Source organism: Grampus griseus (genome assembly GCF_964374135.1).
Source record: "Grampus griseus genome assembly, chromosome: 5".
In the NCBI taxonomy this organism is placed as follows: Eukaryota; Metazoa; Chordata; class Mammalia; order Artiodactyla; family Delphinidae; genus Grampus; species Grampus griseus.
Window position 1 is genome coordinate 73,054,701 of NC_138998.1, and position 21,035 is coordinate 73,075,735.

The 21,035-nt window shown below is 40.0% G+C and overlaps 1 protein-coding gene and 1 pseudogene across 2 annotated transcripts in view; one reads left to right on the plus strand and one right to left on the minus strand.

Annotated features, from left to right (window-relative positions):
• The first annotated feature begins 685 nt into the window (after nt 1-685).
• Nucleotides 686-21,035, plus strand: part of OSBPL11 (oxysterol binding protein like 11) — a 99,945-nt gene continuing 79,595 nt past the window's right edge. The window contains exon 1 of the mRNA XM_082655389.1: nt 686-1,616. Within this exon, the coding sequence (XP_082511515.1) occupies nt 1,426-1,616 (191 nt within the window). The 5' untranslated portion in view covers nt 686-1,425. The remainder of the gene's footprint in view (nt 1,617-21,035) is intronic.
• Nucleotides 12,384-13,983, minus strand: LOC309822655 (histone H3.3A-like; annotated as a pseudogene). The gene is made up of 2 exons: nt 13,593-13,983; nt 12,384-12,434 (listed from the first exon to the last, which is right to left on the minus strand). The product of its transcript is annotated as a histone H3.3A-like (transcript).

Here is a 21,035-nt window from a genome sequence, read left to right on the forward strand (position 1 = left end):
CTATATATCTGTATCTACTTTATTACTTTATTTACTTTCTTTGAGTAATACTTCTTTGCCTCTGCCATAGTGTTTCACATATGGTGTACATTCAATTGTTAGAAACTATTATTTACAGTTAGAAGGGACTTTAGAAATCACCTAAACACTCTTATTTTACAAATGCAAAAATCTAGGTCTAAGGAGGGTGAATGAGTTGTCTGAGGTTAGAAGGAATACTTTGATACCGAGAGCTCTAATTTCCAGGACAGTTTCTTTTTCATTTATAACACTGATTTGCCTTATGCCAATATCATGCTTTTTTTTTTTTTTTTCGAAATAACTAAAATGAAGAAATGGTTTTGTAATTCCTTATAGAAATGATATTATTTTACTAAGCTTTCTTCCTAAAATGACTGAAATGGGCCCTCAAATGGACGGCCTGGCCCGGGTTAGGAAGGCCGGAAGTCACCCTCCAGTAGGGCACTAATTCCTTTGTTTCTCCCTCCTTGGTTGTCCCACCGCCTCCTCCCTCTGCTGCCCACCGCCTCCCTTTCTTCGAAGTCCGCCGCCCCAGTACAGCCATCGCCGAGGCTCCGCCCCCTTCAGGGCCCCGTGCCCTGCTCCAAGATGGCGCCAGGGGCTTCTGCTCTGGGGGAAGTGAGCTCACGCTACTCCGGAAGGGAAGTGGGGGGGAGAGAGCAGCCGGGCGGGTGACCAGACGGGGGGCAGTGGGTGGGGTGGTGGCTGCAGCTGTGGCTTTCACATTCGGGCTAGAGCGAGGGCAAGGGACTCGTCCCGACCCCGGGAACCCAGTCGAGGGCCCAGGCCCGGGGGCATTGGAGGAAGTCGCCCCGAGCAGCTCGCCTCTACCTGGAGGCTAGGCGACCCTGGGAGCCGGCGTCCCGCCCTCGGCGGCCTCCTTCTCCGACCCTCCTCCCGGGCTGCCCGCGGGCGGCTCCAGCTCTTTCTCGAGGGCTGTGGTGGGAACCGCCGAGCGGGCTGCACCGAACCCTCCCGCTGAGGACCGGCCGGAGGAGCAGAGGGAGCGCGGCGGGTCAGTCCGTCAGCGCAGAGGTCAGGCCGCGGGTACCCGTCCGTGGTCCGTCCTTCGCCCAGCACTCCTGGCTAGAGTCCGCGACCTCCCCACGCTGCTCCTGCTTCTCCTTTGAGCATGCCACCAAATCCTCTGGCAGGGTGATTTTTTTTCTCCTTGCTTTTGCCCGGAAGGAGATATATATTGAAAGGACATCTGTCCTCATCGCTACCCCTCTCCTCTTAAAAGTTTTCCTTCAGGGGGAATGCTTGCATTCCTCCCCTGGACCATTTGATGATTACTACTCCAGCCGCCGTCTGGTTTAGCAACTGGGATCACCTTCAGATCAGATCTTAAATCTTATCACTTACAAAATTACAGAGTTGTTCTCTCCCGCCCAAGAAGGGCAAATGGACCTTGGAGTTAAGATGCAGGGGGGTGAACCAGTGTCAACAATGAAAGTCTCCGAGAGCGAAGGAAGGCTGGAGGGCCTGGCCACCGCGGTGACCCCGAACAAGAGCAGCAGCAACAGCAGCTGTGGGGGTGGAAACAGCAGCAGCGGCAGCAGCCGAGGCGGCAGTGCCAAAGGCTGGCAGTACAGGTACGGCTCTTTCTCCACGGTGATAGCCTGAGGTCGGGGTGTGCTGGAGTCTGCATTCCTACAGTTGCTGAAGGATGACGTTTTTTCACTAACTTAAGAAGTAACTAATAACATTTCATTTGGACCTGTGGTCTCATCTTTATTAGCAATATTTAATTCATTCATTTGTCCATTCATTCAACAGGTATTTATTGAAGGCCTTTTGGAGAACACATAAATGTATCCCTGAACTTCCTCCACGACTCTAGAGCTAATTTTTTCTCTGATTTGATTCTATACTCACTTTTGTTTTTCCTATATTGTAATTTGTTTACAATAAGTCTGCCTCCCTTGCTTGTTGAGGGTAGGGACTGTTGAACTCAGCTCTCTCCGGAGGCTAGCAAATGCTAGGTGCTCAAAACATGTTTATCCAGTGATGGATGGAATCATTCAGTCAGAAAAGATTCTTGCCCTCATGGTGTTTGCGATTTAGAAGGAGAGATGTACATAAATAATCTGAATACAGAGGCAAAAGTACAACTGCTAGTGCCTCCGAAACTCTAAACTAGTGAGATGTTTCAGTTTGACTCGATCAGGCCACTCACACCTCTCTGTCTTTGAGAGATTCTACATTTATTAATTTTTATTGATATGAATGAAAAACTGAAGGAACAGAAAGTGAGTACTGGAGAAGCAATGGCAGTTTTATTTTTTGTTTTTGATATGTAAAGGATAGGTGGGTATAACCATCCAGAATCTTTTTTTCCAAATTGAGAAATATTTGACATGTAACATATTAGGTTCAGGTGTATAACATAAATATTTGATATTTGTATGTATTGTGGAATGATCACCCCAATAGATCTAGTTAACATCTGTCACCACACGGAGTTAATTTTTTTTTAATGAGAATTCTCTTAGCAACTTTCTCATTTTTAAAAAATATTTATTTATTATTTTATTTATTTTTGTCTGCGTCGGGTCTTAGTTGCAGCACGCGGGGCCTTCATTGAGGCGTGCGGGCTCTTCGTTGCAGCACACAGGCTTCTCTCTAGTTGTGGTGCGTGGGGCTTCCTTTCTCTAGTTGTGGTGCGCAGGCTCCAGGGCGCATGGGCTCTGTAGTTGTGGTGTGTGGGTTCCAGAGTGCGTGGGCTCTGTAGTTTGCAGCACGCAGGCTCTCTAGTTGAGGCACACCAGCTCAGTAGTTGTGGCATGTGGGCTTAGTTGCCACACGGCATGTGGGATCTTAGTTCCCTGACCAGGAATTGAACCCGCGTCCCCTGCGTTGTAAGGTGGATTCTTTACCACTGGACCACCAGGAAGTCCCAGCAACTTTCAAATGTTTGATATAGTATACGGTATCTATATGGTATCTGTAGTCACCATGCTGTACATTACATTTCCAGGACTTATTTATTTTATAACTGGAAGTTTGTACCTTTTCATCACCTTCACCCATTTCACCCACCCCTCCCTCTGGCTACCCTCAATCTGTTCTCTATATTTATGAGTTTTGTTTTGTTTTTTAGATCCCATATGTAAGAGAGATAACACAGTATTTGTCTCTTCTCTGTGACTTATTTCACTTAGCATAATGGCCTCAAAGTTCATCCATGTTGGTGCACATGGCTAGATTTCCTTCTTTTTTTATGACTGGATAATACTCCATTGTGTATATATACCACATTTTCTTTGTCCAATGATCACTGTCCATCTGATGGACACTTAGGTTGCTTCCATGTTTTGGCTATTGTAAATAACACTGCAATGAACATGGGGGTCCAGATATCTTTTTGAGTTAGTGTTTTCCTTTCCTTCAGATAAATACCTGGAAGTGGAATTGCTGGATTATTCAGAATCTTAAGAATGAATGAAATTGGAATATCTCATGGTATTGGAACTATAGGAATGAATTCTTAAATTTTGGTTAACTGACTGCCTGTGTGCTTAGCTCTCGGTTCTTTTTAGCTTTTGTGCTGTTTGTAGTTGTGAAATTTGAAAGGGATTAAAGTCAAGATTTCATGAAGGATATACATTTATCACAAATAATATCCATATATGTGAAATATGCAGGACTATATTAACACACAGAAACAAAGTGTAGAAGATTATAACTTTTTATTGATAAGTGATTATATGACAGGAAAGTATATTTAGTTACTGTGAGATGTCTAGGCTCACTTTTGGAATGCATGATGCTTTTTCTTTTGTGGTTTAAGACTAACCATATAAAATTATCAATAACTTAGCAGGGTTATTTTGATATGACTTAAGGAAGCAAGATAAAATAATATTTCATGTAGCCAGAGGTGAGTCTTCTGACATCCTCAACTCTTTGAAACCCAGTCTTAATTGAATTAAAAAGTGAAACAGGTTTCTTAACACTGTCATAAAGCCATATACTTTACTCCTATACTTTGATTCAGGACCCTATTATCCCTTACTTAGGGTATTATTTACTGGTTATATAATTTTCAAACTAGAATCTGTTGGACGCACAAATGAAAAAAGTTATCAGGGGAAGTGTAACAGGAAATGGCAACTGACAGCATAGGACAGTCAAAGGTTTGAAAAGTTAACATGCAGACTAAGCTGTATTACTTCCTAGTAATATAATCATAGTTACAATGACCTTAAGTCATCCAGGAAAGCACAGTCTGTTTAAGCAAAGAACTGTAAGATACAGTGGTGAACAATTTCAAGGAAAATAGCTAAAAGTTTTTTTTAAATGCTTAAGTATCTGGAAAATTCAGTTATGTGGAACTCTTCCCCAAGGATGCAGATATATAACGCATTACTGCATTTACATACTGACATATCTCTTTACTTAAATGAGGCTTGTTCGAAGCTAATCCTTCAGCCTACCTCTCAATCGAATTTATCCCCTTGTCCTCTATGACACTGATCAAACAATTTTATCCATTGTCCTGCATTGCTCCTTCTTCCCTGGCTTTTTCCTGTGAGGCCCAAAGCTCTAGACTTTAAAAGCAACAACAATAATGAAAACTAACCTAAATCCTTTCCCCTTAAAAACAGTTTACACTCAAACTGCCTCCATTTCCTTAGCCCTCATTTATTGCTCAACCCATGACAGTTGGCTCTGTCCTTACCAAGGATATGAGTAAAAAATGATGAATGTTTTTAGATTCCTATTCCAGTTGATACCTCTGTAAGTGTATCTGTTATTATTCTTTTCTTGACTTTTTGGACATTACTTTCTCTTGGTTTCTCCTTTATTGCTCTGTCGTCTAATTGCTCCTTTTTCATTTCTTTGGTTGGCTCTTTTCCTTTAGAAGCTGGTGTGATACTTCATCATCTTCTGTTCTTAAGCTCATGTTTTCTGTTTGTTATCTCAGTCTTTTCCATGGCCTCAGCAGCTCTCTCTGGAACTTGAGAGCTGTAAATTCAACTGCTTACCTGTAATTTTCTACTATCCTGTTTTAAAAAATGGAGATTTCAGGTTATGTCTTAGGGAGTGGTTGAAATTTAGTAACGACTGTGGTTCAAACCCTGGGCTTTGGCTTTGCAGACTTAGAAAATTAATTAGCATAATGTTTTCAAGGTTTATAAATGTTGTCACATATATCGTTACTTTATTCCTTTTTGTGGCTGAATAATACTCCACTTATGTATATACCATGTTTTGCTTATCTCTTCATCAGTTGATGAACATTTGGGTTGTTTCCATTTTGTGGTTATTATGAATAATGCTGCTTTGAACATTTGTGTTCTAGTTTTGTGTGGACATGTGTTTTCATTTCTCTTGGATATATACCTGGGAGTGGAATTGCTGGGTCATATGGTAACCGTTTAACTTTTTTTTTTTTAATTTATTTTATTTTGGGGTCTTTGTTGCTGCACGCAGGCTTTTCTCTGGTTGCGGTGAGCGGGGGCTACTCTTCGTTGCTGTGCGCGGGCTTCTCATTGAGGTGGCTTCTCTTGTTGTGGAGCATAGGCTCTAGGTGTGCAGGCCTCAGTAGTTGTGGCACATGGGCTCAGCAGTCGTGGCTGACGGGCTCTAGAGCGTAGGCTTGGCAGTTGTGGTGCACAGGCTTAGTCGCTCCATGACATGTGGGATCTTCCTGGACCAGAGCTCAAACCCGTGTCCCCTGCATTGGCAGGCGGATTCCCAACCACTGCGCCACCAGGGAAGCCCCTGTTTAACTTTTTGAGGAACTGTCAGACCATCTTCCAAAGCTGCTGCACCATTTTACCTTCTTATCAGCAGTGTGTTAGGGTTTTAATCTCTTCACCTTCTCATCAACACTTGTTATTGTCTGTCTTTTTGGTTTTAGCCATCCTAGTGGGTATGAAATGGTGGTGGTGGTGCATTGTGGTTTTGAATTGCATTTCCCTGATGAATAATAATGTTGAGTATCTTCATGTACTTATTGGTCATTTGTCTTATCTTCTTTGGAGAAATGTCTGTTCAGAGGTTTTGGCCATTTTTTTTTTAATTGAACTATAGTTGGTTTACAATATTGTGCTAGTTTCAGGTATACAGCAAATGTCATATATATATATATATATCATATATATATATATCTATATCAGATTCTTTTCCATTATAGGTTATTACAAAACATTGAATATAGTTCCCTGTGCTATGCAGTAGGTCCTTGTTGTTTATTTTATATATAGTAATTTGTATCTGTTAATCCCAAACTCCTAATTTATCCCTACCCACTTCCCCTTTGATAATCATAAATTTGTTTTCTATGTCTGTGAGTCTATTTCTGTTTTGTAAATAAGTTAATTTGTATCTTTTTTTAGATTTCACATATAAGTGATATCATATGATATTTGTTCTTCTCTGCCTGACTTACTTCACTTAGTATGATAATCTCTAGGTCCATCCATGTTGCTGCAAATGGCATTATTTTTTTGTATGGCTATGGCTGAGTAGTATTCCATTGTATATATATACCACATCTTCTTTATCCATTCATCTGTTGATGAACATTTAGGTTGCATCCATGTCTTGGCTATTGTAAATAGTGCTGCTGTGAACATTGGGATGCATGTATCTTTTTGAGTTAGAGTTTTGTCTTTTCCGGATATATGCACAGGAGTGAAATTGCTGGATCATATGATAACTCTACTTTTAGTTTTTTAAAAAATAAATTTATTTTATTTTATTTTTATTTATTTTTGGCTGTGTTGGGTCTTCGTTGTTGTGCGCGGGCTTTCTCTAGTTGTGGCGAGTGGGGGCTACTCTTCGTTGTGGTGCGCGGGCTTCTCATTGCGGTGGCTTCTCTTGTTGCGGAGCACAGGCTCTAGGTGCATGGACTTCAGTAGTTGTGGCATGTGGGTTCAGTAGTTGTGGCTCGCGGGCTGTAGAGCACAGGCCCAGTAGTTGTAGCACACGGGCTTAGTTGCTCCACAGTATGTGGGATCTTCCCAGGCCAGGGCTCGAACCCGTGTCCCCTGCCTTGGCAGGCGGATTCTTTTTTTGTTTTTTTGGTGCCGAAACCCAGGAGGCAGATGGATTCTTAACCACTGCACCACCAGGGAAGTCCCAGCAGGTAGATTCTTAACCACCGTGCTACCAGGGAAGCCCCTATTTTCAGTTTTTTAAGGAACCTCTGTACTGTACTCCATAGTTGCTACACCAACGTACATTGCCACCAACAGTGTAGTTCCCTTTTCTCCACACCCTCTCCAGCATTTATTATTTGTAGACTTTTTGTTGATGTCCTTTGGCCATGTTTAATTTGGATTTTGGGGTTTTTTTTTGAGTTGTAAGGGTTCTTTATGTATTCTGCATACAATTTCCTTATCAGATATATGATTTGCAAATATTTTCTCCTGTTCTGTGGGTTGTCTTTTCACTTTTTTTTTTTTTTGCCATGCCACGTGGTTTGCCGGATCTTAGTTCCCCAACCAGGGATTGAACCCGGGCCCATGGCAGTGAAAGCACTGAGTCCTAACCACTGGGCTGCCAGGGAACTCCCATCTTTTCAATTTCTTGATGAAATTACTTTCAGCACAGAATAATATAAAATATTAGAAATAATAGAAAATTATTTTTATGAATATTTGTTTTCATTTAGTTTTAAGATGATTTAGTGGTTTTTATGTTTAATTTATGTTTAATTATAATTAATTATGTTTAATTTTAATACACCTGGAGTTTATTTAGAAATATATGCGATAGTGTGTTATCTATTATTGTGTTACAAATTATCCCCAAATTAAACAGCAGCGTTTTTTTTGTCTCACAGTGTCTGTGGGTCAGTAATGTCTGTGCAGCATTGCTGGGTGGTCTGGCTCTGGGTCTTCCACAAGGCTACAGTCATCTTGAGGCTCAGCTGGGAAGGATCCACTTCCTGGCTCATTCTTGTGGCTCTTGGCACAATTCAGTTCTTTTGGCCTGTTGGAAACAGACCTCAGTTCCTTATGAACTGACCACTGGTGGCCTCCTTTGGTTCCTGGCCACATGGGCCTCTCCACGTAGCATCTTACTACTTGGCAGCTTGCTTCCTCAGAGTGAGGAAGTGAGAAGAGAGTGCTAGCAAGAAGGAAGTCACAGTATTTCGTAACCTAGGCATGGAAGTGAAGTCACATCACTTTTCACTAATCATTAGAAGAAAGATGAGGTTCAGCCCACACAAAGGTGTGAATACCAGCAGGTAGGGATCAATGCAAGCCATGCAAGAAGGCGCCCGTCGTAAATGTTAGTATGAATGGACTCAAGATTGTCGTCTATGATTGAGATAGATTTGACAAGTACACAGTTGGAAGTAAAGCTGAGAGTTGGAGGCTGAATTTGACTGTTGGGGAATAAGAGGAGCTACTTGGAGATTAGTTGCAGTGACCTAGACATGAGCTAATAAAGGGAAGGTGTTAGTAGGCTGGAAAAGAAGGAAATCATTAGAGGAAGAGTGACAGACCTTGGTGGTTGATTAGGTGATTGGGTAGAAGGTAGTAGTGAGGGAAGGAAGTAAAAATTGACTTCAGTTATCCAGATATAAAACTTTGAAAAGTCTGAAGGAGAAACAGATTTGGGGGAGTCAAATGATGCATTTGCTTTTAGGTATGTTCAGCTTAAGTTGCCAGAATGTTTAAGTGACCTTAGAGATATGGTGCATTAGAAATGTAGATAATTGCCTTTGTAGTATCCAGAATGTTTTCACTTCTGTTATCACATTTAATCCTCTTGGACGAAGGCAGGGCATCTAGGGTGTTGTTATCCCCATTTTACAGTTGAAGAAAATGGAAATCAAAATGAGTTGGCCAGGGTTATATACCTAGTAAGTGAAAGAACTTTTATTCCTAGATAGTTATTTGCATAAAGGTATTAAAAATAGATGAGCTCTCTAAAGGAATGAATAATTATTGATAAATAATTAGTTTAGAACATGGTGGTTTCATCATTTACTAGTGTTTTAACTCATGCAGCAAATACTTTTGAGCGTTTACCATGTGTGAAGCCCTCTGTTAGTTAATTCCAAATTAACGTGTGCTCTCAGAACAATGAAAGTAGGGACCCCAAGGCTTGGTTTGGGAGGGTCATGAAAAAGAATCAGAAAAGGGAAGAGCCTCAACTACATTTGCAAAATATGTCATGACAGACTCTTTAAAAACCAAAGCTGAGATGTGAATTTATTAGATTAGCCTTACATTTTCTTCTTTCCAGACTAATTTATACTCATACGATTTATAGTCACCGTTTAAAATAAAAATAGATTTCTTGGGCTTCCCTGGTGGCGCAGTGGTTGAGAGTCCGCCTGCCGATGCAGGGGACACAGGTTCGTGCCCCGGTCTGGGAAGATCCCACATACCGCGGAGCGGCTGGGCCTGTGAGCCATGGCCGCTGAGCCTGCAGGTCCAGAGCCTGTGCTCCGCAACGGGAGAGGCCACAACAGTGAGAGGCCCACATACCGCAAAAAAAAAAAAAAAAAAGAAAAGATTTCTTTTTCTTTTTAGATTCCTTAATTCTAGATCCTTCCTTCCTTTTTCATAGTAACGTTCAAAGTTTATAAAATGTGTGTGTTTCCATTATTTTTCTTCATGTCAGCTTTCAGAAAAATTTTCAGATCTGCAAATCTGCCACTTGTTTATTTAAAATGGACAGATGAGAACTACCCAGAGGAGGAACCAGGAAGCAAATTGGGGTGTATGATGGGCCTGCTTTTTCCTGTTTGGGGCTCTGTGCTAGCTAACCTCTGTTAACAAACAGACAGATCTCTTTTCCTCATCATCAGATAGTATGCATTTCAGTAAATGGGTAGAAGTCTGCAAATGTATAGTATAGAAATAATTTTTGTGGTCAGACCTGGTATCTTCCACTCTAAATACTCTGTTACAGGGAAAAGTACCCATTTGCAAATGGGGAAATGACATTTGCCTAAATATAACCTAATGTTTGCTGTCTTTGAGATTTTACCACTTCTTTTGAGGTTGATTTGAAGAAAAAGTCGTAAATGTTTGCTTTTTTCTCTGTAGGGGTTAAAGGGAAGTTGGATATATATTTCTGTACCCTAGATTTTGTTTTCCTATCTGAAATCTGCTACAGATGATAATAAAAACAAGGGAAAGACAACTTACAGGCATGAAACTGAAAACAGTAAAATACTGTTCCAGAAATCTAGTGAGAACTCTACCAAGCCTTGAACAAGATTTTGGTTTGTTATGGTATACTGTGATTTCTTATATTTTTGCTTTACGAGTTTAAATATAATCCATTTGAGTTCATATTTTCCTAGAAGTGATACTGTATTAAAACTATACAAAGAGGGGAGTCCCTCGTGGTCCAGTGGGTAAGACTCCGCGCTCCCAATGCATGGGGCCCGGGTTCGATCCCTGGTTGGGGAACTAGGTCCCACATGCATGTCGCAACTAAGGAGTCCGCATGCCCACAACTAAAAGATCCCACATGCTGCAATGAAGATCCCATGTGCAGCCTAAATAAATACATATTTTAAAAAACAAAAAACTATGCAAACAACTTAATGTTAGAACATACAAATTAGGGGTTTTTTTAGTATTTTCTGAATAAGTCACATAATTTAGGTCCCAGAGGTAATTGTCCATCAAATAGACTTGTGGGAAATTATGTCTTTTGTTTTTGGTTTTGAATATAGTAGAGATAGCAGGGCCCATGGTGTAATGGTTAGCACTCTGAACTCTGGAAATAGTGGAGAATATTCTTGATGTAAATTATACTACTTTGAGAGAGGGAAAATCTTTCCTAGCTAAGAATCTTCCACTGTACTGATTTTGTTTAATAAAATGATTTGTGTCCAGACTTGTTCAGGTTTAACTTAAAACTAAATTGCCTGATTAAACAGTCACATTAGTGTTTTGGCATTACCATCTGGGTTTTAGGACAATTTATAGAGTAGTTTAGTTTGCTGGTGAAAGAAAGGATTTTCTTTTTGGTTAATAAGGTATTGTAACAAAACATGATTTCCCACCTGGAGTTTCCCTGTACTTGAGTTTGGCTGCCATTGCGGTTTGCTTCCATTGCTACTATTGAGGTTGGCTGGAAGGTCCCTGGAGGGGTAGACTGGGTTGCTACTGGCTGTAGCTGGAAACCTTAGTCAGAGGGATCGAAGGGAGAGAAAAAGAAAAGGAACAGGAGGGAAAACAGGGACAGAAAAAGGGCATAGCAAAGAGAGACAGAGGGAGAGAGAGGGAGTGAGGGAGGGAAGAAAGGGACAGAATGAAAATGATATAAATGGTGAGATGAAATGCCACCAATGTTGCTTCTGGAACAGGTTTCCTAACCTTGATAGAGGCCTTTTTAATATACTGCCTGAGCCTATACCCTCAATTCTATAAAGAATTACTTGTTTAACAATTTTGTAGATGTTTCACATTATAACCAACATAAATGAAAAGTATTTTTAATTTAATTTTGGGGAATAGGTAATATGTTCACTTGATCCAAAAAAATATTAAAAGGTGTGTAATGAAAATCTTCCTTCCACCCGATCCTCCACCTGCTCAGGACTCCTTCCACCTAAAAATAGAGGGTACACACTCTTGGCTTCCTGTGTGTGCTTTCAGAGATTTTTTTAAAAAGAATTAAGTAAATACAGTATACATTTGCCCCACTTTTAACTGTATCACAAATGATATCATACTATGTGTGTGTGTGTATGTATGTATATACACACACACATATATGTATGTAATATTAGTTCAGGCTGCCATAACAAACTACTGTACTCTGGATGGCTTAAACAACAAATTTATTTTCTCACAGTTGTGGAGGCTGGAAGTTTTGAGATCAGGGTGCCAGCATTGTCAGGTTCTGATGAGGGTGTCTTCCAGGTGTGCAGATGACCTTCTTTTCACTGTATCCTCACATGGCAGAGGGGTGGGCTGGGGGGGCTTCTCACTGTGGGCTCACACGGCGGTGGGGGGAACGTGGGGGAGAGAGAGAGAGGTTGAGAGAGAGGTGTGAGAGAGCTCTCTGGTTTTTCTTGTAAGGGCACATCTCATCATAAGGGCCCCAGTCTGTACCTAAGCATCTCCCAAAGGCCCCATCTCTAAATACCATCGCATTGGGCGTTAGGACTTCAACATATGAATTTTGTAGGGACACAATTCAGTCCACCTTTAATAAGTTCCCTATCTATGGACATTTAATTTGTTTCCAAAATTTTGCTATTATAAATAATGATGCAGTGAATAACCTTCTGCACATTTCACAAGCGTATGAATATATCTGTGGGAAAAATACCCAGGCGTTGGAATTACTGAGTCAATTTGTAATTTTGATAGTAGTTATCATCAGATTTCTCCTCATTGGGGTGTACAGTGGCAATGATTGAGTGCTTATTTCCCATCAGCCTCTTCAGCGTAATGTGTTATTAGATTGGCAAAAATCTAAAAGTTTAATAGGTTAAAAAATGGTACTTCAGTGTAGTTTTATTTTGATTCTCTTTTTTAATTATGAGTGAGGTTTTAGTATTAAATTCTGAATGAGATTTTTTTTGCAGAAAAATTTAACAGGTTTATTTATGATTATAATAAAGTTGAACTGCTGAAACTTGTTCACTGAAACATTCTGAGTTGCATTAATGCTTTATGTCCCCACATTTATATTAAAAATTCAGGGACTTCCCTGGTGGCTCAGTGGATAAGAATCCGCCTGCCAATGCAGGGTACATGGGTTCGAGCCCTGGTCTGGGAAGATCCCACATGCAGTGGGGCAACTAAGCCCATGCGCTGCAACTACTGAGCCTGCATTCTAGAGCCCGTCAGCCACGAATATTGAGCCCTCGTGCCACAACTACTGAGCCTGTACTCTAGTGCCCATGTGCCACAACTACTGAAGGCCACACGCCTAGAGCCCATGCTCCACAACAGAAGCCACTGCAAGGAGAAGCCCGCCCACCGCAACAAAGAGTAGCCCCCCTGGTCGCCACAAATAGAGAAAGCCTGTGTGCAGCAACGAAGACCCAATGCAGCCAAAAATAAATAAAATTAAATCATTAAAAAAAATCACACAAAAATGAAAATGGAAAAACTGCCAATACCTGATTACTGTCCCCTATTTTTCCACTAGCAATCATATACTTAAGTACCTTTGGACCCCATGGGAAAAAAATATCTAATGTTCAGAACTACCAGTGACAGGAAGAAGAGGATTTTTTTTTTTTAGAAGAATGAAAGGTTTCCCATCATAGTGAATTCTTAAGCATGTATTCTCCATATATGCGGCATGCTAGCTGGATGTCGTCTTTTTTTTTAATGAATAAATCCTTTCTGCAATTAACAGCTAAGTTTTTTTTTAAAATAAATTTATTTTATTTTCGACTGTGTTGGGTCTTCCTTGCTGTGAGCGGGCTTCTCATTGCAGTGGCTTCTCTTGTTGCGGAGCATGGGCTCTATGCATGCAAGGTTCTGTAGTTGTGGCTCACAGGCTCTAGAGTGCAGGCTCAGTAGTTGTGGCACACGGGCTTAGTTGCTCCCGGGCATGTGGGATCTTCCCGGACCAGGGCTCGAACCCATGTCCCCTGCATTGGCAGGTGGATTCTTAACCACTGTGCCACCAGGGAAGCCCTGGATGTCTTTTGGCATAATTGTTATGGCATGGATAGCACACAGGTTTGTGTTTCCAAAAAGGCCAACCAGATAGGCCTAACTTGCCTCCTGCAAAGCACCAGTAGCTGCACTCTGGAAGTGCAGATCTGCTTTGAAGTCCTGAGCAATTTCCCGCACCAGAGGCTGGAAGGGAAGTTTGCCCATCAGAAGTTCACTGGACTTCAGATAATGTCTGATTTCACCAAGTGCCACGGTACCAGGCTTGTAACGATGAGGTTTCTTCACACCTCCAGTAGAGGGCGCACTCTTGCGAGCGGCTTTTGTAGTCCTGCTTCCTGGGTGCTTTACCACTGGTGGATTTGCAGGCAGGCAGCTTTGTATGAGCCATGGTATAGAGACCTCTTACTTACCCACCTTCTCCTTTGGCTGGTGCTCAACAAGGTAGAGCTGGCACTGGTGTTGGAGAGCGACGGCCTCTGAGTGGGATTTTATCCTGTTTTGCTATCATGGTAAATCGTGAATTAGTTTAAATCAGCAATTGGGAAAAGTCTATACAAAATATACTTATGCCTTTAAAATTTTTTTTCTTATTATACTCTTGGTAGCTCAGAGACATGGCTTCATCTTAGAGTATACATTGTATGTTTTGAAGTCATATTTTTAAAATTTCATGTGATTTTATAGTTATACAAGATATGGAATCATTTGATTATACAGATTTGTAATTGGGAGGTAATCCACTTCCTAGTAGTAATAGAGAGTTTGAAGATTATATATATATATATATATATATATATGTATGTATCTCCACCAAAAATTATGATGAAACTATTATTTAAAAAGATTATTTATTTAGTTTTTTGGTTGTACCAGGCAACATGCAGGATCTTAGTTCCCTGACCAGGGGTCGAGCCTGGGCCCTTGGCAGTGAGAGCGCAGAGTCCTAACCACTGAACTGCCAGGGAATGCCCAGATTTTTGTTTTATTTAAGTAGTAGAATGAACTTTTACAATTTTGTGTTGTTTTTTGAATAATTAATATTTATAGGTTTTTTAAGGAAAAAAACTTGAGCGTTTGAATTTGTTGTTACTTAGGCAATAAGTGTAAAATTTTCAAAAGAAGAATCAACTCTTTAGTCAGGTTATATATATATATGTATATATATATGAAAATAAACATTGCTTGGTGCTTCTTGTGTGATTGTCACCTTTTTTCCCCCTTTTTTATTCAAATGTGGAGGAAGGGAAATGGTTTTCTGCTTTTTCTTTATACTTTCAATTTTGAAAGAATTAGCACAAGGGAAGAAAACATTCTTTCTTGAATTATACAGAAATTAAATGTTACTCTAAATGTGTTTTTGGAACCAAGTATGGTTTAAAACCAGAGAGAGGTACATACAAAAAGAGAAAGAGAAAATAGACATACAGATAGGGAGGGTGGCAGTGGACTTTAGTACCCTGCTGTTCTCTTGGTCTGTGCTGTCTTGGTCTCATTGAAATGGCTTACTGCGAAGACCTTTTGAGAGTATATGGGGGAGAAGTAAATGCTGCTATGTGAACAAGAAAAAATGTCCTACTTTTCTCTAAAAATTTTAAATGTGAAATATGATGTTGTTCTTATTTGCAAACTTTCCTTTTGAAATAATTTTCTTTTGAGAAAAAAACCTTTAGAATTTTGAGTAATGAGTAATGTACACACATTTTAGATTTAAAGGGTCATCTAACTAAAGCATGAGAAAACTGAGGCCCAGAGAAATTAAGTGATTTGGTCAGCCTCATTCATGGTGTTAGTCAGTGGGAAAGTCAGAACTAGGTCCTTTATCCATCCCTTTTAGGTGTGCATTCCACAGTATAACACTACCTCACACTTAAGCTTTAGAAACTTAATTTTGAACATAAGCGGTATTGAAAAGTCCACTAGTAATGTCTGGAAGTCCTGTTTATAGGTAAAAATTCACCCTATTTTTGTTGGCCAACAATGGTGCTATAGGCTGGTATGAGAAAACTGGCCCTTTTTTTATATTGAAAGGTGGGAGTTATATTAGTTGTAGCCTTTGGAGAGCAGGTTGGCAATATCTATAAATATTAAAAATGCATGTGCTTTTCACCTAGCAATTTCATTTTTCACAGATGTACTCAAAGATATATGTGTAACTTGTTTTGTTACAGTATTATTTGTAATAATAAAAGCCTGGAAGCAAATGTCCATCACTAGGGGGACTAGTAATACTGCTTTGCAATGGATTACTATGCAGATGCCAGAATGAATTAGACCAAAATGAAATCATCCCTAAGAAAACTGAAAAAAGCAAGGTACAGTGTATGTAATCTCAACCATTTTTTTTTTTTGGCTGCCCTGGGTCTTAGTTGCAGCACGTGGGATCTTTGTTGAAGCGTGTGGGATCTTCAGTTGCGGCATGTGAACTCTTACTGCGGCATGTGCGATCTAGTTCCCTGACCAGGTATCAAACCTGGGCCCCCTGCTTTGGGAGCACGGAGTCTTAGCCACTGGACCACCAGGGAAATCCCTAATCACAACCATTTAAAAAAAAAAACGTGTGGAAAAAAAAAAAAAAAAACGTGTGTATGTGTGCTCGTGTGCACACGTCCACACTTGTAGGTACATAGAATATCTCTGAAGAGATACATAAAAAGTTGAGAGAAGTGCTTGTCTCTGAGGAGGGGAACTGGTGGCTGGAAGACAAGGTTGGATAAGAAACTTTTGACTGTAGGGACTTCCCTGGCAACTAAGCCCGTGCACCACAATTAGTGAAGCCTGCGTGCCTAGGGCCTGTGAGCCACAACCACTGAGCCCGCATGCCACAACTGCTGAAGCCTGTGCACCTAGAGCCTGTGCTCTGCAACAAGAGAAGCCACCGCAATGAGAAGCCTGCGCACCACAACGAAGAGTAGCCTCCGCTCGCTGCAATGAGAGAAAATCCACGCACAGCAACACAGACCCAATGCAGCCAAAATAAATAAATAAATAAATAAATTTATTGAAAAAAAAAGGAAAGAAACTTTTCAGTATATGTACATAATACTCATTAGGAGACAGTTCTTAATGGGTCTCTCATGTTTCTGCCTGTGTTGTTAGCAGAGGTACTGACTCTCCTTTGTTCTTTACTGTTTTTTCCAAAATATTTGTATAGCAAACAGTCTTGAAGGTTAGAGATAGTATTTCCCTCTTGAGCAAAAGTCAGGTTTGTTTACTGTCCAATATAATAAACATAATGTCTCCTTGCCATGGAGGTCAGGTAGACTTACTGTCCTTAAAAGATTTGGGTTCCCTACACTCAGGGTTCCTTTTCTGTACCACAACCTACCACATGTGCAGGCATCTCCTGCCCTTTCTGCATTGCCCTGTGTGATTGGGCTTATGATCTGTCTGCTGATATTGCTGTGACTACTGAAGTCTTTTGTCTCTGACTTACGAGTTTCATGTATCCTGCCAGCATCCGTGAAACTGACAAGCTAACTTGTTAGCTTACAAATAGGGTGACATCTCAGACCCTTCATAGTTCTTGACAAAATACTTACTGGAAAAATACAATAATTATTTTTTTAAATAAAGAAGTGGGAGACTCAGGGCTTTTTAGGTCCCATCATTCTGACTTGAAAATGTCAGGCTGACAAGGTAAGAGAGATCTAAAGAACTGATCTAGAAAATGAGCCCTTTCCCCACAGAGGAATCGACTCCCTGGAGTGGGAGAAAACCAATACTTGCTGAGCATTTACCGTGTTGAAAGGTACTTCAAATATATTTGGGTTGAAATATATTATCTCTTCCTATTTCCTCATTATAAATCTAAAGTTAGATGTTCTTATCCGCATTTACAGATAAAGACACATAGGACCGGATGTGTTACTTGCGTAAAGTCACACTGGGATTCAAACCTCTGTGTGTGTTAAGCTCATGCTTTTCCCATTATAATAAACCACTTCCTAACTTTCTGGAAGCGTTAGAATTGACTTTCTGCTTTTCCATGTAGAAGTTTCTTCTGTCCCATCTTCACATGGCCAATTATCTGCATGAGGGATTTCTCAAATTTAGTTGTCTGTAACAATCAGATTATATATTGGAATTCTTCTGTTTTTGGTCTGTATAGGCAACCATTTTACAGCTGTGCTTCTCGAACTTTCTTCATGAAATCTCTCTTAACTGCATAAGACAGTAGGTACCCCCAGTGGATGCAGTTTGTGATTTAAAGCAGTCCATGGCTGATATCACTTTCTTGGGAGTTATCTGTAGTATCTTCAAAATTCATGAGGATTTTATATTCTACTCTGTAATATATTTGTTATTGGGTTTTTCAGAGGTCTATAAATAATATCATGAGTTCAGGACCAGTTGAGAAAGAGAACATAAGGGGTGCATGTATCTTTTCGAATTATAGTTTTCTCTGGATATATGCCCAGGAGTGGGATTGCTGGATCATATGACAACTCTATTTTTAGTTTTTTGAGGAACCACTGTACTGTTTTCCATAGTGGCAGCACCAATTTACATTCCCACTAACAGTGTAAAAGGGTTCCCTTTTCTCCACACCCTCTTCAGCATTTATTATTTGTAGACTTTTTGCTGATGTCCGTTCTGACTGGTATGAAGTGGTGTTTTGATTTGCATTTCTCTAATAATTAGCGATGATGAGCATCTTTTCATGTGCTTATTGACCATCTGTATGTTTTCTTTGGACAAATGTCTTTTTAGGTCTTCTGCCCATTTTTTGATTGGGTTGTTTGTTTCTTTGTTATTGAATTGTAGGAGCTGTTTGTATATTTTGGAAATTAAGCCCTCGTCATTTGTGTCATTTGCAAATATTTTCTCCCAGTCCGTAGGTTGTCTACTAGTCAAGAACTATCCTCCAAAAAGGCTTAGTTTGGGTTCATTACCTTGTAACATAAATAGCATGAAGGGAGGGAGCAGTCTGCTTATGGTTTCCTTTGCTGTGCAAAAGCTTGTAAGTTTGATTAGGTCCCATTTGTTTGTTTTTGCTTTTATTTCTGTTGCCTTGGGAGACTGACCTAAGGAAACATTGGTATAATTTATATCAGAATGTTTAGCCTATGGTCTCTTCTAGGAGTTTTATGGTGTCTTGTGTTATATTTAAGTCTTTAAGCCATTTTGAGTTTATTTGTGTGTATGGTGTGAGGGTGTGTTCTAGCTTCATTGATTTACATGGGACTATCCAGTGTTGTTTCTACCTTTTGGCTGTTGTGAATAATGTTTCTGTGAACATTTTTATCTGTTGGAGTTCTTGCTTTCATTCTTTTGTGTATATACCCAGAATTGGAATTGCTGGATCATATAGTAGTTCTATGTTTAACTTTTTGAGGAACCATGATGCTGTTCTCCACAGTGGCAGCACCATTTTACAGTTGCACCGGCAATACACAAGAGTTCTAATTTCTCTACATCTTTACCAACACTTGTTATTTTCTGTTTTGTTTTGTTTTGTTTGGTTTTGGTTTTGATAATAGCCATACTAATGGGTGTGAAGAAATTGTTTTATTACTGGAAAAACTCACTGAAGAAAGTGCCTTTAACATGGGTTAAATAGGTTAGCTAATATTTCACCCTGTAATTAGTCATGCCTATCTACCTCATCACAAGCAGCTTGGAATACTCAGGTCTTATTTCCATCAGAGCAGATGAAAATATCTTCTCTGGGTAGGCAGGCAGATACAAAGAAGAGAGCCCAGAACGGGCTGAGCCATTCATTCATACCCAGCTATGGAAAGAGTGAGGGGAAGGCTGGGGAGAGAAGGACAGGAGCTCTCTGGAGAAGTCCTCCTCATGGAAATATGTGAGGAGGGAGCAAGTTTCTTAACATTGATGTGAGTTTTGACATTAAAAAGCCTTTAACTTCTTATAGTCAAGTAAATTTGCTTTAGAAAGGTAGTCTAGTTTTACCCTGTTCTCCTAGCCATCTAGCCCAGTTTTGGATATGTGTAACCTAATTTGAGAAGTAAGGGTTTTTAGGAAACACAGTTCTACATCCCAAAAGAGCAATGCTCATATAGTCACATGGGAAAGTTTTAAAAAATTTAATCCATACCTATTAATAAGTGTAAATAGCTCTGTGCCTGGACTGTCCCACCTAGTCAATGTAATTGAACATTTAAAAAATGTTTTGTTTGATTATAAAAATAGTATATTAAAATTGGAAAATGTGAAACAGTAAAGGGAGCAAATTAAATCATTCATAATTCTTCCATCCAGTGATAACCACAGTTAACTGTTTTGTGTACTTTTGTTCTGTGCATATATTTTACACACTATATAAAATTCTGTAACCTGTACTTTTAGTGCTATTAATAAACGTTTCCCTATGTTGTTAGAAACTCATAAACATTTTAATTGGTGAATACCATTCTATCATATTTCTTAATCATTTTCTTAATACCATTCATTTAGCTTATTTGTTTTTCTTCCTTTCCTCTCCATTCATTTCCTTGTCTCTCCACTTAATTTTTTTTTACTATTATAAATAGTGCTACATTGGGCATGTTTGCATATTATGTTTGTCTACATTTCTAATCGTCTGTCTGGATACCTAGAAGTGAAGTTCTTGGACCAAAGAGCATTAACATTTTTAAGACTCTTAGCAGAAGGGAGGGAGTCTCCCTTGACTTGTATACTTTTTGGTATAGATTAAGACACAGTTGAAATTAGAATTAGTTTTAGCTGGGATTTATTTGAGTATACAGGCTGTGAATTGAGTTGTTGTTGCTGTTTTTTGTTTTTTTGTTGTTTTGGGTTTTTTTGCAGGCTACTCAGTTGTCTTGTGGTTTTATAGAAAAATTCTGCTTCTGTCTTCCCATTGCCTAATTCATTCAGTGGAGATGTATTGAGCACCTGTTTATATCCCAGGCTATACACTAGGTGCTGCGTGGACTGCTAGGATGAGTAAGAAGCAGTCACTGCTCTGTGGAATATCTTTTTACAGCGCCAGGAGGTACATGTGTTGCAGTCATTCCCATCTGTTGTCAGTTGCTTTTTCCTCAGCTAAGCAGACTGCTCCCTCCCTTCATGCTATTTATGTTACAAGGTAATGAACCGAAACTAAGCCTTTTTGGAGGATAGTTCTTGCCTAGTAGAAAGTAGGAATTTTGAACTGTGGCTTGACTGGCACCTCCTTTACTACAGCTTGCATAAATTTCTGCCTGTAATTAAATGCCTTAAGGTATCCATCTCTAATTCCTCTACCTGGTCTCTGGAGCCCACCTCTCCCCCATTTCCCTCTATCACTCTCCTGAGTTGTGGTGAGCCTTTTTCTCGTTACTATATCCTGCCTGTCAGGCACTTACAGCTACCGTTGCCTTAAGCCCATAATATCACCTTAACCACTTCTCTTTCTCCCAGTCTCTCTTCAGTTATTGCCATCTGGCTCTGCCTTCATCATTAAATTGGAACTGTTATCTCTTGGTTGTTAAATCT